The sequence below is a fragment of the Bufo bufo genome, chromosome 1, assembly GCF_905171765.1.
Source record: "Bufo bufo chromosome 1, aBufBuf1.1, whole genome shotgun sequence".
NCBI lineage: Eukaryota > Metazoa > Chordata > Amphibia > Anura > Bufonidae > Bufo > Bufo bufo.
The window spans coordinates 206,014,884-206,034,152 of NC_053389.1; the positions used below are offsets into that span (position 1 = coordinate 206,014,884).

At 46.9% G+C, this 19,269-nt stretch overlaps 1 protein-coding gene across 3 annotated transcripts in view; it reads left to right on the forward strand.

The window, feature by feature from the left end:
• Positions 1 to 19,269, forward strand: part of LOC121002964 (sulfotransferase 2B1-like) — a 153,749-nt gene that overhangs the window by 123,264 nt on the left and 11,216 nt on the right. For all 3 annotated transcript variants that reach the window (XM_040434567.1, XM_040434568.1, XM_040434569.1), the window contains exons 4-6: positions 2,574 to 2,700; positions 2,777 to 2,871; positions 13,547 to 13,727. In XM_040434567.1, coding sequence (XP_040290501.1) covers positions 2,574 to 2,700; positions 2,777 to 2,871; positions 13,547 to 13,727 — 403 coding nt within the window. The remainder of the gene's footprint in view (positions 1 to 2,573; positions 2,701 to 2,776; positions 2,872 to 13,546; positions 13,728 to 19,269) is intronic.

Here is a 19,269-nt window from a genome sequence, read left to right on the forward strand (position 1 = left end):
CGCCTTGTATATGCTTGATAGGCTTCTCCAGCAGAAACGTGCCATTAATGACTACCTGTACGAACTCTGCGGCAGGACAGGTTTTAAGGAGCTTGTTTTTTTTTCACCGCGCCAGTGGCTGCTCATGCGCGACGCATGCAGACTTCTGCGGCCATTTGATGAGATCACCAAACTGGTCAGTTGCAGCCAAGGCGCCATCAGTGACATTGTACCTTACGCCTTTTTTCTGGAGCGTGCATTGCGTAGTGTCATTGATCAAGCCGTCGAGGAGCAGGAGCTAGAAGATGAGGAAGTCGCAATGTTGAATGAATTCCCAGGGGGGGCTACTCCAATTGAAACAAGTCAGCAGGAGTCTGAAGAGGAGTCAGAGGAGGAGGGTGCCTGGGGCAGGAGGAGCAAGAAGAGCAGGCTTTAAACTTTTCTCGGATCCCTGGTGTTGTCTGGGTTTGGGGGGAGGAGACCGATGACGACATTCTCCTGGGCGATGAGCAGGAGCCAGGCCGCTCCACCACTTCCAATTTAGCGCAAATGGGAGTCTTCATGCTCCAGTGTTTGAGGAGGGACCCTCGTTTAAAAAGCATAAAGGGAAAGGACCAGTACTGGATGGCAACGTACTTAGACCCCCGGTACAAACACAAAATGGTGGACATGTTACCAGCATCACAGAGGGCTGTCAGAATGCAGCATTTCCAGGACTTGCTGCGAGAGATGCTGCATTCTGCTGTTGCAGGCACTGGCAGAGGAATTTCCTACCAGAGAGAAACAGTTGCGAGTACCAATCCTACAGCGCATGCAAGAAGAGGGCGGTTTGAAGATGTGTTGGTCACTTCGGATATGAGATCATTCTTTCAGTCAACCCATCGACAGCCGCCCTCCGGATCCAGCCTCAAGGAATGCCTAGACCGACAGGTATCCGAATACATCGGGTTAAAGGCCAATGTGGACGCTCTGAAAAGTGAGGAACCCCTGGACTACTGGATGTGCAGGCTTGACCTGTGGCCAGAGCTGGCACAATTTGCCATGTAACTCTTGGCTTGCCCCTCATCGAATGTCCTGTCCGAAAAAACGTCCAGCGCTGCGGGGGGGATCGTGACCGATAAGCGCATTCGCTTAGCTCACGACAGTGTGGACTACCTCACATTTCTAAAAATGAATGAGGCATGGATCTCGGAGGAATTCAACACCTGTGACGACCACATTTAATTGAATTTCCTCATGACAGCCCACAAATATCAGCCACCTCCCAGAACAAATAATGATCCCTGTCTTAGGTAAATATAGCGGCATAAAAGGCCTTTTGTGTCCAGTGAATGCCTAATGTTTTGGACCTCGGAGGAATTCAACACCTGTGACGACGACGTGTTATCGAATTTCAACTATTATCATTTGGTTTTTTTTCAAGATGGGGGGATTTCGTTAGCCATGTTTTTAATCCAATTTTATATTTTTTGTTCTTTTAAACATATGTATTTGACATCTATTTGTACTGACCTTCAGTAAAATTTATATTAAATGGCCATCTAATATACCTCCAGCCACATAATCACTTGATAATTTATATACAGTGAATGCATAATTTTTGGGGCCTGTAATCTAACTGGCCAACAGTAAAATTGTTACAAGGTGACCGCCTAATTTACCTCTAGCCAGATGTGTTGCTAGGGTCTTAAAACATCAGGGGCACGAGCCCGAGGCATATGTTTACCCCAACCCTCCCCCCTCCAAAACTGAGCTCCTCCACTCACAGTCTATATGCACAGTGCCCCCACCCACAGCATATAAACAGCTCTCCCACCCACAGAATAAATGCACAGCTCCTCCACCTACAGTATACAGTATATGCACAGCTCCTCCACCCACAGTATATGCATCACTCCTCCACCCACAGTATACTGTATATGTGCACAGCTCCCCCACCCACAGTATACAGTATATCTATAGCTCCTTCCCCTGCATGATACTAGGGGGGGCTACCTGGATGAACCCGGAAAACCCCTTTAACTACTTTATTGGTTAATGTCTTTTTCTTTGTGTTCAAAACTGTAAAATGATGGTTGCCATTTTGAGCAAATTGTGCAGGATGAATAACAAAAGTTTGGGATTTTAAAAACTTTTGGGAAATTCCTAATTAATTTTCTTTGTGCAGAATCAATTTGCTCATCTCTAATAATTACAAATAAATTGAATGTTCACCCTGAGTCTTCTGCCTGACAACCTGTGTATTTTGAAGAAATAGAATGAAAGCAGCACTCCAAAGTAAATCCTAGTAACTGGGTACTGGGTCTTGGTGCATGCAGTGTTCGATCCTGGCTCCAGATCCCAGCATATAGGAAGAGAGAATATTTGCAGCACTCCTACACTTTAAACAATGATTATTTTAGTTTTCTGCTTTTTGGTGATATAAAATAACCATTGCTTGAAGTGGACAAGTGCTGCAGATATTTTTTTCTCCAACCTGTGTAGTTTGGCTATTTAACCCATAATTTCATTATAAAGGTTGTGATTATTTTTTTGTATTTTATAAATGTACATACAAAAAAAAGTTTTTCTTGCTTTTAAAATGTTTGGTTTAGGTCATATATACAATCAGAAATCCCAAAGATACTGCAGTGTCCCTTTATTATTTTTCCAAAATGAGTGGATTCTACAAAGATCCGGAAAGTATGGATCATTTTCTGAAAAGTTTCTTCTTCGAAAACAGTAAGTCGTCAAAATGAATGCAACCTTACATATTTTTCAATGCCAAACATTTGTTACCATATCTTGTCTGTTTCAGTTCCCTTTGGATCTTGGTTTAATCATGTCAAGGGATGGATGGAAATGCTGGGAAAAGAAAACTTTATGTTTCAAACCTATGAGGATCTTCATAGGGTAAATCTAATATATAAAACTGAGTGTATGCATGTGTGTGTATTAGTGTTGATCGAGTAACAAAGTGCTCGGGTGTTCGGGTTCTCGAGTCGAACACCTCGGGATGCTCGGGTGCTCTACCGAGCAACCCGAGCACAATGGAAGTCAATAGGAGAACCCAAGCATTAAACCAGGCACCCCCTGCTCTGAAGAGGGGAGGGTGTCTGGTTCATAGGAAAAGGTTATACATTTATGGAAATACCACTGAAATGGTTCGGGAACAGCATGGGGAGGATGACTGGATGCATCTTGGACTCGCAGGTTGCTGCTGGGAACGATGTTGTCCGAGTAGTACGCCACTTTTACAGACTAACAATAATACGCACAAAACCGAAGATAAAATCGATTTTAGAGGAAAAATTGTTAGGAAACATTCTTTCCTGTATATTTACTTATATACAGTACAGACCAAAAGTTTGGACACACCTTCTCATTCAAAGAGTTTTCTTTATTTTCATGACTATGAAAATTGTAGATTCACACTGAAGGCATCAAAACTATGAATTAACACATGTGGAATTATATACATAACAAACAAGTGTGAAACAACTGAAAATATGTCATATTCTAGGTTCTTCAAAGTAGCCACCTTTTGCTTTGATTACTGCTTTGCACACTCTTGGCATTCTCTTGATGAGCTTCAAGAGGTAGTCCCCTGAAATGGTTTTCACTTCAAAGGTGTGCCTTGTCAGGTTTAATAAGTGGGATTTCTTGCCTTATAAATGGGGTTGGGACCATCAGTTGCGTTGAGGAGAAGTCAGATGGATACACAGCTGATAGTCCTACTGAATAGACTGTTAGAATTTGTATTATGCCAAGAAAAAAGCAGCTAAGTAAAGAAAAACGAGTGGCCATTATTACTTTAAGAAATGAAGGTCAGTCAGTCAGCCGAAAAATTGGGAAAACTTTGAAAGTAAGGGCTATTTGACCATGAAGGAGCGTGATGGGGTGCTGCGCCAGATGACCTGGCCTCCACAGTCACCGGACCTGAACCCAATCGAGATGGTTTGAGGTGAGCTGGACCGCAGAGTGAAGGCAAAAGGGCCAACAAGTGCTAAGCATCTCTGGGAACTCCTTCAAGACTGTTGGAAGGCCATTTCAGGGGACTACCTCTTGAAGCTCATCAAGAGAATGCCAAGAGTGTGCAAAGCAGTAATCAAAGCAAAAGGTGGCTACTTTGAAGAACCTAGAATATGACATATTTTCAGTTGTTTCACACTTGTTTGTTATGTATATAATTCCACATGTGTTAATTCATAGTTTTGATGCCTTCATAGTCATAAAAATAAAGAAAACTCTTTGAATGAGAAGGTGTGTCCAAACTTTTGGTCTGTACTGTATATAAAGTGCAAGTGTGGCCAAGGAAGAGGCACTCCGATACAACCTGTATATCACATAATAGAGGGCCTTATTCACATTGTGGTACAATTGTTCAGGTAGTGGAATTCCTACACTTATAAAGCCTATGCACTAAGTGAAAGGGCTTCTAAAAATTACAAGGAACCGGTACTCCAATACACCCTTTATTACACATAATGGAGGGCATCATACAACCTTGAAAAATTATTATTGATGGCCTGCTGGTGACCCTCTAAAACATTAGGAGCAAGGGCCTGCTGGTGACCCTCTAAAACATTACAGGCGGGGACCTGCTGCTGAGCTGACCATCTAAAACATTAGGGGTGAGGGTCTGCTGCAGAGTTGCCTCTCAAAAACATTAGGGACGAGTGCCTGCTGCTGATCTGAGCATCGAAAAAATTATGGGCGAGGGCCTTCTGGTGAGCTGACACTGTAAAACATTATGGTTGAGGGCCTGCTGGTGAACTGACCCTCAAAAACATTATATTCAAGGGCCTTCTGGTGAGCTGACCCTCTATAAGATTGTAGGTGAAGGCCTGCTGGTGAGCTGACCCTGTAAAACATTATGGTTGAGGGCCTGCTGGTAACCTGACCCTCAAAAACATTATATGCGAGGGCCTGCTGGTGAGCTAAGCCTCTAAAAGTTTGTAGGTGAGGGCCTGCTGGTGAACTGACCCTCTAAAACCTTATATGCCAGGGCCTGCAGGTCAGCTGAACCTCTACAACATTAGGAGCGGGGGCAGATTAATAAGCATGTTGATATGATGGAAAAGGAGGAGGAGGACAAGAAAAGGAAAATTGAACCATATACCTTTTTTTGTGGTGGAAGGGGTGCATGGGAATGCAGTGTATTCAGTACATTATAAAAAAACATATTTAAAGTGCCTTTATGTTCAGCCGCTTTCCTCTGGTGGAGTAGAGAAGTCAAGGGGCAATCCATGCCTTTTTCATTTTTATAAGAGTCTTCCTGTCAGCATTTTCAGTTGACAGGCCGATGAGCTTATCAGTTATTATGCCCCCAGCAGCACTAAATACCCGCTGTGACAAAACGCTGGCGGCAGAGCAGGCCAGCACCTCCAAGGCGTAGAGCGCCAGTTCGTGCCACATGTCCAGCTTGGACACCCAGTAGTTGTAAGGCACAGAGGGATCATTAAAGAAACTGACACGGCCTGCTATGTACTCCTTCACCATCTTCGAAAATGTTTCCCTCCTTGTGACATTAGGCCGCGTAACGGGGTGTCATGAAACTGTCCCAGGCTTTGGAGAGTGTTGCCCTGCCTCTGTTAAAACTGCTGTGTGTTCCCCTCGTCTCCCCTCCTCAGTTGCCCAAAGAACTACGTACTTTGCCGCCAGCGTTGTCAGCTGGAAATTTTTAGAGCAATTTTTCCACAAGGACCTTCTGGTATTGCACCATTTTACTCGTCCTCTTCACCACAGGAATGAGAGATGAGAAGTTCTCTTTGTAGCGGAGGTCAAGAAGGAAGAACAACCAGTAATCGGTGTTGTTCAAAATGCGCAAAAGGCGTGGGTCACGGGAAAGGCAGCATAACATAAAGTCAGCCATGTGTGCCAGAGTCCCAACAGGCAAGACTTTGCTGTCGTCATCAGGAGGATGACTCTCAATCTCCTCATCCTCTTCCTTCTCTTCTGCCCATCCACGCTGAAAAGATAGAATTAAACTTCCATGGGTACTACCCTCTGTAGCGGAGGCAACCGTCTCCTGCTACTCCTCCTTATCATCATCATCATCATCATCCAATTTGCGCTGAGAAGACAAACTGAGGGTGGTCTTGCTATCACCCTGTATAATGTCTTCCCCCATTTCCACCTCTTCCACATGCAAATCGTCGGCTTTAATTGTGAACAGCGAGCGTTTGAGTAGACACAGAAGTGGGATGGTGATGCTGATAATAGCGGCATTGCCACTCACCATCTGTGTTGATTCCTCAAAGGTTCTTAAAACCTCACAGAGGTCAGACATGCATGCCCACTCTTCGCTTTTGAAGAGCGGAAGCTGACTGGAAAGGTGACGACCATGTTGCAGCTGGTATTCCACTACTGCACTCTGCTGCTCACAAAGCCTGGCCAACATGTGGAATGTGGAGTTCCAGCGCGTGCTCACATCGCACAACCGTCGGTGAGCTGGCAATTGTAAGTGCTGCTGCAGCTTTGACAGATCGGCATAAGCTGTCGATGACTTTCAGAAATGGGCTCACATGCGGCGCACCTTCACCAGTAGCTCAGGCCTTTTGGGGTAGGTTTTGAGAAACCAATGAACCAGTAAGTTGAAGACGTGGGCTAGGCATGGGATGTGTGTGAGCTTGCCGAGCTCCAAAGCCGCCACCAATTACGGCCATTATCAGACACAACCATTCCTGGTTGTAGGTTGAGTGGTGAGAGCCACAGATCAGTCTGGTCTCTTATACCATGCCACAGCCCTGCGGCGCTGTAAGCAGATCAGCTTAAGCACGGCCTGTTGACGCTTCCCCACTGCAGTGCTACACTGCTTCCAGCTAACGACTGATGGCTGACTGGGGCTGCAAGAGGATAATTCTGAGGTGGAAGTGGAGGAGGAGGTGGAAGAGGAGAAGTGGGGGTTGGAGCCACTAACGTAGGTGGTGGCGGAAACCCTGATGGAATTAGGGCCCGCAATCCTTGACATCGGTAGCACCTGTATCATCTCAGGGTATGACTCGCTCCTGGCCACCACAATGTTCACCCAGTGTGCCATCAGGGAAATGTAGCATTCCTGGCCGAAAGCACTTGTCCACGTGTCAGTGGTTAAGTGGACCTTCCCAGTAACTGCGTTGGTCAGGGCACGTGTGATGTTACGGGATACATGCTGATGTAAGGCGGGCACGGCACACCGTAACAAATAGTGTCGACTGGGGACTGCGTAACGAGGGACGGCTGCCGACATCAGGCTGTGGAAGGCCTCAATGTCCACAAGCCTAAATGGAAACATTTCCAGGGTCAGTAATTTGTAAAGTTGCACATTTAGTGCTATGGCCTGTGGGTAAGTGGCTCGGAAATTGCGCTTGCGTTCAATTGCCTGGGGTAAAGACATTTGTACGCTGTACTGGGAAACGGAAGTGGATGTGGTCGCTGATGGTGCTTGCGAAGGTCCAGGTGCAGGGTGGGAGGCATCCAGGTCTGCACATTCAATAGGGGATTGGCCAGCACATAACACAGGGGAAGAGGAGGCAGTGGTGTGACCCGAAACACACATTGTGGACCCAGGCATTTGGCCCACCTATTATGGTGCTTTGATGCCATGTGGCGGATCATGCTGGTGGTATTGAGGTTGCTAGTGTTCACGCCCCTGCTCATTTTTGTATGGCACAGGTTGCAAATTACAATTCTTTTGTCGTCCACGCTTTCCTCAAAAAAGCGCCAGACTGCTGAACACCTACTCCTTGGCAAGGGAGATTTCCGCAAGGGTGTGCTCCGGGGAACAGTTGCGGGCTTGTTTGGTGTGGCCCACCTTCTGCCTTTTGCCACCCCACTGCCTCTTCCAGCCTGTTGCGGTGCTGCGGATCCCTTCCCCTCTGTACTGCTGTCCTCGCTCGGCTTACCACCTTCCCAGGTTGGGTCAGTGACTTCATCGTCCACCACCTCCTCTTCCACTTCCTCACTCTGCTCATCCTCCTGACTTGTTGACCTAACAACAACCTTAGTTATTGACAACTGTGTCTCATCCTCATCATCAACCTCTTGAGACACTAATTGCCGTTGACTTATTAGCAACTGTGTCTCATCATCAGCATCCACCTCGTGACACACTAATTGCCGTTTTCCGCCGTCATCTTCTTGTGACTGTGGATGCTGAAGAGTTTGGGAATCAGGGCACAATATCTCATGTCCCCCTTCAAACGGGCTTGTCGAGAGGCCCAATTGAAGGAATGGTGCTGAAAAGAGCTTCTCGGAATATCCGAATGTCGGATCACTTGTTTGGCAAGACTCTCCATGGTGGGAGGAAGGAGGATCAGGATGAGGATTGTGTTGACCAGACTTTTGGCTACTCAGCCTGGACTTGGTGGAAGACAGGGTGGTGCTTTACCGACTGGAAGCATTATCTGCTGCAATCCAACCGACCAATTGGTCGCACTGGTCAGACTTCAAGAGCATTGTCCTGCGCTGCCCTGCAAACTGGGACATGAAGCCTGATATCGTGGATGATTGTTTTTCTTGTGCTCTGGCAACAGGCACAGTTTCAACGCGCCCAGGGCCACGGCCTCTGCGTGCACCATCAGCACCACGGCCACTTCCCTGTCCCTTACTGCTCGCCTTCTTCATATCAAATGTTACATATGCTTGAAAGTCTGTCACACGTACAGTAGCGTAGGATTTGTAAGTGTATGCGCAAAGAAAAAAAAAAAAAAAAGGTATTTGGGATGTGAAAACGTCACACAGGAGATATACCGCAGATAATGTGGCTAATGTCAGCAGCGGCTAATAAAAAATTAAAGGGAATGACACAGGTATTTGGGATGTGGAAACGTTACACAGGAGAAATATTGCATATAATGCCCCTGATGTCACTAGCGGCTAATATAATTTTATAGGGAATGTCACAGGTATTTGGGACGTGGAAACGTCCCACAGGAGATATACCATAGATAATGTCATGGCTGTCACCAGCGGCTAATAAAAAATTACAGGGAATGTCACAGGTATTTGGGATGTGGAAACGTTATACAGGAGATGTACCCCAGGTAATTTCACTGTCCGCAGTGGACACCATCTACGGAAAAAGTACACTGGATGTCACTGATATTTTTTGGATGTGCACACGTTACACAGGAGATGTAGTGCAGGTAATGTCACTATCCGCAGCGGACGCCATCTATGGAAAAATTACACTGGATGTCACAGATATTTTTAAGATGTGCACCCGTTACACAGGAGATGTAGGGCAGATAATGTCGCTGTCTGCAGCGGCCTAACTATTGCACGCTATTTATCGCAGGATGCGCTAAAATTAGATATTGCTGTCACACAGAACAGTCCTTAAATGGACTTTTGGGTCTGTAAAGCTTTAGCTATTTAGCACAGGTTGCGCTAAAAATATATATTGCTGCTGCCACACACAATAGTCCTTAAAAGGACTTTTGGGTCTGTAAAGTTTTCGCAATTTAGCGCAGGTTGCGCTAATATATATATATTGCTGCCACACACAATAATAGTCCTAAAAAGGACTTTTGGGTCTCTGACCAGTTTTTCTACTGAAAAAAAAAAAATTTACTTCCTACACTATCTTTCCCTTCCTCAGCACAGCTCTCCCTGACTAACACTGTGCCGAACACGTGTCATCGGGTGCTATTTAGCACTGGATGATGCGTTCCAGCCAGCCAATCACGGTAATGCCAGTAACCAACGTGACTACGGCATTACAGAGAAGGGCAGTACTTACCGTAGCAGCCAACAAATGTGCGTGGAGGAGACTCGAGCATTGCGCTCGAGCACATGCGGTATTTGGTCGAATACCGCTATGTGCCGAGCATCGAGATGCTCGAGCCGAGCTGGTGTTCAGCCGAGCATGCTAGATCAACACTAGTGTGTTTGTATGTCCGCTAAAGGAATCCGCACTGTTGCATTTACAATCACGTAAATTTGCACACAGGTACATCAGGTGTCCGGGAAGGTTTTAGACCGGGTCTCAACTCTCTAGGACGTACCGTTCCTGAGATATTATCAAAAAATGCATTAGCCAATAGAAACTGCCATACACACGGTCACATGACCCTTATTAGCCAATAGAAGCTTGCAGGCACTTACTCTCCACATACACACAGTTTTTCACCAGGTTTCCATAACAAGCCATTTTTCTTCAGTGCTGTAGGTCAGCTTTAAAGGGGCAGGGCGCTGTGGATGACACTGTTAAGGGAGCGGAGTGCTGTGGAGGTCACAGTTAAGGGGACGGAACGCTATGGAGGTCAGTGTTCAGGGGCCGATTGCCACTTTTAAGGGGGCGTGGTGTCATGGAAATCACTATTAAGGAGATGAGGTACTGTGGAGGTCACTGATAAAGGGGTGGCCGCTGTGGAGGTCACTGTTAAAGGGGGCGGGCCACTGTGGAGGTCACTGTTAAGGGGGCGGGATGCTGCGAAGATCACTGTTAAATGGGCGGGTGCTGTGGAGGTCTCTGCTAAGGGGGCAGGGAACGGTGGAGGTCACTGTTAAGGGAACGGTCCGCTATGGAGGTCAGTGTTAAGGGACGGGTTGCTGTAGAGGTCACTGTTAAGGGGGCAGGGTATTGTGGATGTCACATTTTAAGGTAATGGAGCTCTGTGGAGGTCACTGTTAAGGGGGCGGGTTATTGTGGAAATCATTTTTAACGAGACGGGTACTGTGGAGGTCACAAATAAAGGGCCGACCTATGTGGAGGTCACTGTTAAAGGGTCCGGTGCTGTGGTAGTTATTGTTAAGGGGGCAGGGGACTGTGGTGGTCACTCTTAAAGGGAACCTGTCACCGGGATTTTGTGTATAGAGCTGAGGACATGGGTTGCTAGATGGCCGCTAGCACATCCGCAATACCCAGTCCCCATAGCTCTGTGCTTTATTGTGTAAAAAAACCGACTTGATACATATGCAAATTAACCTGAGATGAGTCCTGTTCCTGACACATCTCATGTACAGGACTCGTCTCAGGTTAATTTGCATGTGTATCAAGTCGGTTTTTTTACACAATAAAAGCACACAGAGCTATGGGGACTGGATGTTGCGGATGTGCTAGCGGCCATCTAGCAACCCATGTCCTCAGCTCTATACACAAAATCCAGATGACGGGTTCCCTTTAAAGGGGCAGCTGCTATGGAGGTCACTGTTAAGGTGGTGGTGTATTGTGGAAATCACTGTTAAGGAGACAAGGTACTGTAGAGGTCATTAATAAAGGGGCGGCCGCTGTGGCGGTCACTGTTAAAGGGGAGGGTGCTGTGGATGTTACTGTTAAGGGGGCAGGCCACTATGGAGGTCACTGTTAAAGGGGAGGGCATTGTGGAGGTCACTGTTAAGAGACAAGGGGACTGTGAAGGCCACTATTAAAGGGGCAGCACGGTACTGTGATGTCACTGTTAAGGGAGCGGGGTACTGTGGCAGTCACTGTTAAAGAGGCAGTTGCTGTGGATGTCTCTGTTAAGGGGGCCTGGAATGGTGGAGGTCACAGTTAAGGGCACTGTAACCTATGGTCAGTGTAAAGGGCCGGGTGCTGTAGAGGTCAATTTTAAGGGGGCGGGTCCTTGTGGAGGTCACTGTCAAGGGGATGGAGTGCTGTGGAACTCACTGTTAAAGGGGTAGGCTGCTGTGAAGGTCAAAGTTAAGGGGGTGGACTGCTGTGGAGGTTCAATTTTAAGAAGGTGGGGCACTGTGGGGGGGTCAGTGTTAAGAGGTGTGAGGCTGTGGAGGTTACTGTTAAGGGGTGAGGTACTGTAGATGTCACTGTCATGGGGGATACTGTCGATATCTTAACGACACATACACAAACATTAAATGCTAGTCTAATATGTAAAGCTGAGTGTATGTTTGTATATATGTATGTATATCCACTAAAAGAATCCACACACTCACATTTACAATGATGACATTTTGCACAGCCGCCTCCTGTGACTCGGGGAACGTCCTAGACTATGTTTTGAGTGGAAATTTTTACCCCGCGCTTTCCAATTATTTGCCACACAATACGCTTAGTAACCTAACTGCCAAACTACAGAAGCCATTGTCTGTTGGCTGTTGTGGCAGTTAGCCTGGATATTCATCAGGTTGCATATAGCAACCAATCACAGCTCAGCTTCTATTTTGCTACAGGACATTAATATGAGCTCTGATTGGTTGCTATAGGTAACGGAGGACATTCTTAGTATAAGACAGCTTATGCGTGACTTAAAGGGAACCTGTCATGTGGATATTTGATTATAATCTAACTAATTATATACAATCATTAACTACTAAAAAGTGCCTTAGATGTATTCACTTACTGGTGTGACCGATGGTTACCTCATAATATACACACAAAGATGCCGCATGCCGCATGCTAATGAGCTGATTCGAGTCCGGCGTGATGTCATTGAGTTCAGCGTATATTTAATTCAGAGCTATAGCCACTCCCCTGCCCACCTGCTGCTGATTCATATGGAAAATAACTGTCATTCAGCAGCAGGTGGGCGGGGAGAGTCAGGAGCTCATGAATATTCATGACTCATCATTATCAGCTGGAGCTTTTCAATACAAGATGTTGGCAGATTGACTGGGTCAATTAAAGAAAGTGACCCAGCATTGTGCTAAGAGAATCAATCACTTATTTATGTTGCCCTTAGTTTTGTTGCCCATAAAACTGGTGACAGGTTCCCTTTAATATGATTTCGATTGCGACGCTTAGCCAATGTTGTTGTAGAGGCTGATGTAAATCACATGACCTTAAGTGTATACTAATTCTGTGGGGTTTTATATACTGTCAATTAAAGACAATAATGCCCAGTAAAAAAAAATGAATTTGATTGGACAATTGTCGTCAGACTCTAAGAGAAAAGCTGTATAAGGGGGCGTGTTATTATGGAAATCAGTGTTAACGAGACGGGGTACTGTGGAGGTCACAGTTAAGGGGGCAAGGAACGGTGGAGGTCACAGTTAAGGGAATGGTCTGCTATGGAGGTCAGTGTTAACGAGCGGGGTGCTGTAGAGGTCACTGTTAAAGGGGCAGGCCCCTGTGGAGGTCACTGTCAAGGGGGTGGGCTGCTGTGGAGGTCCCATTTTAAGGAGGCGGAGCACTGTGGGGGGGGTCAGTGTTAAGGGTCAGGGGCTGTGAAGTTCACTGTTAAGGGGGCAGGGTGCTGTAGAGGTCACTCTTATGGGGGATACTGTCGATATCTTTTAACGACACACACAAACATTAAATGAAATATATGAAATATACCAGTGCGAAGTCGAGTCCTTCTGCTAGTCCTTAATATAAGACAGTTGACATGATGAGGAGACAGTCATTGTACTTGTATTATATATTTACTGCTTGTAATTATGCACACATGCCTTAGGGTAGGTTCACATCTGCTAGAATTGTCCAATCCATGTCCATAAAAAAGTCAAGATTAGGACATGTTCTATTTTTTTGTGGGGCCACAGAACAGACGTACAGATGCGAACACACATTGAAGTGAATGGGTCCGCACCCAACCCATAAAAAAAGCGTATCGAATACAGACAAAAAACATGGTCGTGTGCATAAGCCCTTATTCTAATATGAAGCAAAATTATGATTTTTACTCTGTGTGCAAATCTATTACAGGATATACGAGGAAGCGTAATCAACATTTGCAAATTTCTTGGAAAGGAGTTAGATGACAAAGCAATAGATTCTGTGGTTGAAAATGCTTCTTTCAAGAGCATGAAAGAGAACAAGATGACCAATTTCACTATGCTCCCACCCGGATACATGGACCAGGAGAAGAGCCCCTTTATGAGAAAAGGTAAAAACATGTATCACAGTAGAAAGTAAACATATATGCAGTGCTTGAAGTGGGCCGGAACGCGGCGGTACTCAGTACCGCCACTTCCAAAAATTGCCCTGGAGAGTACCAGCACCTCTCCGTGCGCCCAGTACGTGGGTTTCCGGTACCGGAGCGCAGCGGAGAGCTGGCAGTATCTCCTCCCTAATGTCGTTGGCTGGGCAGCTAGTGGAGGGGGGCGGGTCGTTGCAGAGTACGGCTCAGGCTGGCGCAGGCAGGGAGTTGACCTCACGTTAGGTGACGTCAACTCCTTCCCGCGCGCCTGTGACTGAGGAGCGATCAGTGCGGCGACCAGTGACTGGTCCTCCTTGGAGTCAGGAGTCGGACGGTGCAGCAAAGAACATCGACTTTGCTTTGGAATCCAACTTCTGAAGAGTACTGGTGAGTGACAGGCACCCCCCCTCCCCCCACACACATTAGTTCCTCTCTGTACCAGTACCCCCCCCCCTGGCAGGGGGGTACTGGTACAGAGAGGAATTAATGTGTGTGATGAGGGGGGGGGGGGGGGGGGTGTGATGTGCAGGGGGGTACTGGTACAGAGAGGAACGAATGTGCGGTGGGGGGGGGGGTACTGGTACATAGAGGAACTAATATATATGTGTCTGATGGGTGGGTCTGATGTGTAGGGGGCCCCTGCACATCAGACCCCCCCATCACACACATATATATTAGTTCCTCTATGTACCAGGCCCCCCCCCCCCCACCACCGCACATTCGTTCCTCTCTGTACCAGTACCCCCCTGCACATCAGACCCCCCCCCCCCTCATCACACACATTAGTTCCTCTCTTTACCAGTACCCCCCCCCCCCCCCACCACCACCACACATTAGTGCCTCTCTGTACCAGTACCCCTCTGCACATCAGACCCCCCATCACACACATATATATTAGTTCCTCTATGTACCAGTACCCCCCCCCCCCCCCCCACCACCGCACATTCGTTCCTCTCTGAACCAGTACCCCCCTGCACATCAGACCCCCCCCCTCATCACACACACACACACATTAATTCCTCTCTGTACCAGTACCCCCCCTGGCAGGGGGGTACTGGTACAGAGAGGAATTAATGTGTGTGTGTGTGATGAGTGGGGGGGGGGGTCTGATGTGCAGGGGGGTACTGGTACAGAGAGGAACGAATGTGCGGTGGTGGGGGGGGTACTGTACTGGTACATAGAGGAACTAATATATATGTGTGTGATGGGGGGGTCTGATGTGCAGGGGGGGGGAGCACCGGCGCCTAATAGAGTACCGGCACCTCTTTTGGCCCACTTAAAGCACTGCATATATGATTACAAGCTTACATCTTTAATAGATGGAAAACCTAAATTGTATGTTGTACAGCAAAAATAATCTAGGTATTTGAAGTGATAGATTGATCAGAATTTAGACATTTCCCTTTATTTAGTCTTTAAATATTTATTTGCCCTCTACAAATTGCTACAGTATATCCATCATGCTTCAAGGATTATCAGGACAATGTTAGAGTCTAGGCGGTCCCAAATGATCAATACTAAGATATAAGAATAGAGTGGTAAGAAATGAGTACAGGGTCGCTGCCTGTGACCACCACCAGCAAACTCTAAATCAGCTACATATCTTTCTTCACCACTTTAAGGCTACCATAGGTATTCACTAGAGCCCACCATAAGGCCAGTTGAACCTGGTTGCTAGAGACTCAGATTATGTCTGCGGAACAAGGCAGCAAAAAACAGGTGTAAGCGCAAAGGGAGCAGACCAATTAGATGTAGCAGAAGAGTAGAGATGGCTTTGCGGTTCGCCTGGTGGTCGTTTTGCGTTTGCGATTCGCTGAACTTGCGAACATATGGGGATGTCCGCCGGCGGCATATTCTTTTGCATTGCGCCGAACTTTGACCCATGACACATCCATCAGGTGGGACAGGACAGCCAATTGAGATGCTTCAGCACATGGACACACCCCCACCCTATAAAAGAACCCAATCTGGCAGCCATTTTACATTCTGTGTTTTGCCAGTGTAGGGAGAGGTTGCTTTGTGGAGCAGGGACAGGCTGTTAGGGACACTAATTGCTAGCTAATAGGGCCATACATTTTAAGGACTGGTATAGGTGTGCTATAGATAGATGTGATATACTGAGGGGTGTGATATACTTTCTAACATAGAAAGTATATTATAGTGCATTTGTATTGTGCAGCAGCTCTGTGCGGTTCTGCTGCGATACCGTAGCTATATAGAGGAACAAATACTATTGGAACAACTAATTGCAATGGGTGTGATATACCTGTTGTCCCCCAAAAAAACTGATTGAGGGGTGTGATATACCTATAATATACTTTCTAACATAGAAAGTATATAGTGCATTTGTATTGTGCAGCAGTTGTGTACGGTTCTGCTGCGATACTGCAGCTATATAGAGGGACAAGCGCTATTGGAACAACTATTTGCAATGGGTGTGATATAACTGCTGCCACAAAAAAAAACTGATTGAGGGGTGTGATATACCTTCTTCTACAAAATATTGATTGAGGGCTGCCATATACCTATTGCCCCAAATAAACAGGGTGGTGTGATATAAATGTTGTGGCAAAAAAAATAATTGAGTGGTGTGATATACCTGCTTCCACAATATACTGATTAAGGGCTTTGATATACCTGCTTCCACAAAATACTGATTGAGGGCTACGATATACCTGTTTCCACAAAATACTGATTAAGGGGTTTGATATACCTGTTTCCACCAAATATTGATTGAGGCCTGCGATATACCTGCTTCCACAAAATACTGATTAAGGGGTTTGACATACCTGCTTCCGCAAAATACTGATTGAGGGCTCCGATATACCTACTTTCACAAAATACTGATTAAGGGGTTTGATATACCTGGTTCCACCAAATATTGATTGAGGCCTGCGATATACCCACTTCCACAAAATACTGATTAAGGGGTTTGATATAACTGCTTCCACCAAATATTGATTGAGGCCTGTGATATACTTGCTTCCACAAAATATTAATTAAGGGGTTTGATATACCTGCTTCTAAGGGTGGGCGATATGGCCTAAAATCTATATTGCAATATAATTTTAAGCATGTGCGATATGCGATATATATCGCAATATATTCTATATTTCGGGGGTAAACTTTTTTTTTTAAACTTTTTTTTTTATAACTATTAGCTTTCTTAGGTGCTAGAGCCCTTTTCCTACTCACCCTAATAGAGCTCTATTAGGGTGAATAGGACTTCACACTCTCCCTGCTGCCCTGTGCATAGTACACATAGGGAGCCGACTATGGCAGCCAGGGCTTCAGTAGCGTCCTGGCTGCCATGGTAACCGATCTGAGCCTCGCGATTACACTGCTGGGGCTCCGATCAGAAGCTACCACCCTGGGGCCACTGCCACCAATGATTTAATTGTGTGGAAGGGAGGGGGGGGAGGCCCGCAATTAATGTAATACTTTGAAGAGGGGGAGTAGAAGGAATGGGCTGTGGCCACTGTGCCACCAATGAATATAGTTAATATGCCCGAATACAAACGTAGCTGCCTGCATATGCCAGCTATATCCCATACCTGGCCTCTATTACTGCGCGCTGTGATCCGCCGCAATTAACCCCTCAGGCTACGTTTGTATTCAGTCCCTCCCCTCCTCCTCTCTGTTCTCATTGGTGGTGCAGTGGCCACAGTCCCTCCCCTCCTCCTCCTAGTCTGTTTTCATTGGTGGTCAGCGGCAGCCGCACACAGTGGGGAGGGAGGGACTCTCTCCTTCTCCACTGTGCTGGCTCAGGAGAACATGGTGAGTGCCGAGAGCGGCGCATGTCATGTTCTACTGCGATATGAGATATGGCAATATAAACAAAATCTCTATCGTTGACCAGATTTATATCGTTTATATTGCATATTGTCTATATCGCCCACCCCTACCTGCTTCCACAAAATACTGATTGAGGGCTGCGATATACCTGCTCCACAAAATACTGATTGAAGTCTGCGATATACCTTCTTCCCCAAAATACTGATTGAGGCCTGCAATATACCTGCTTCCACAAATACTGCTCTTCTCTAGGGACTTAGGCACAGGGTCATTTTGAAAATAACAGGCAGAGGAAGAGATAGGCCATTCTGCAGGGATGGTAGGGGTCAGGCAGGTGCACCAGGCCGAAGCCTAAGTGGGAAGTTGGAGAAGGCACGTCCGATTACTTCAAAGGGCGCACCAGAGTTGGTTGAGTGGCTCACTCACCCTTCCACTTCTGCACCCTCCTCATCCTCTGTATTTGCACCCTCCTCACTCTCTGCTGTGTGCACTCCCAAATACACCACCACCATAGCCCCTCCACTCGAGTCAGAGGAATTATTTTTCCATCCATTCCCAGACCTTACCGATACGCATCCATTCTTGACATTGGATGAAGAAGAGGAGGTAGCAACTGACTACAGTACCCAGATCAGCCCAAGGAGGTCCCCGCTGTTGCTGCCTACTCCGAGATCTCAAATGTCAGTGGTGGTGAAGGTGATGATGATGACGTGTCAATGGACGTCACGTGGGTGCCCATAAGAGAGGAAGAAGAGGGGAGTTCAGAGGGAGAGACGGAGCAGCAGAGAGGGAGGAGAAGGTCGAGAAGCAGGCAGAGCTCGCAGGGCACAGGAGGCAAAAAGCACACTGCAAATGTATCTGGAGCAAGCCATCCACCATGCACGGTCACTTCTGGCGCTCCCAGAACGCCGACACATGGCTCCGCAGTGTGGGCATTTTTTAAAGTGTCAGCTGCTGACAATAGTGTTGCCATCTGCAGCCTGTGCTGTCAATGCATAAGTCGCGGTAAGCCCAACACTCACCTAGGGACAACCGCCTTAAGAAGGCACTTGACTTCCCATCACTGAGCCCAGAGGGAGCAACGCCGTCAGAACCAACAAAGCCACACTCCCAATGCTCCATGTCCTGCCTCTTCTCCTTATCCTCTCTCCTCCCATTTGTCCTCCACTACACCTTCCACCGTGCCATCGTTGCATTCATCTGGCAGAAGGCAGGATTCCGTGGACCAAATGTAAAAAGTTGATGACGCCGGATAACACTCTTGCCCAATGGCTGACCGATGGCTTGTCGAAAATGGTAGCCCGCCAACTACTGCCATATAAACTGGTGGACTCGGATTGTGGCCTTTGACACTCTGCAATGGAAGGTCCCTGGAAGGATATATTTCTCCCAGAAGGGCATCCCAGAGCTATATGGCCACGTTCAGTGGCAAGTGAATATATCTCTGGCACACAGTTTTGGTGCCAAGATACATCTGACCACAGACAAGTAAGTGGTCTAGCTAACACGGGCAGGGAAGGTACATAACTTTTATTGCCCATTGGGTAAACCTTCTGACGGCCGTAAAGCATGTAACCCATGGCTCCCGTGTGGATTTGGTGTTACCGCCAAGGGCTGCATGCAGGACTGCCTCTTCTTCTCCTCCTCCTACTCCATCCTCCGTCTCCTTCTCGGCTGACTCCACCTTTTCCACTGCTACCGCCTCTTCCGCTGC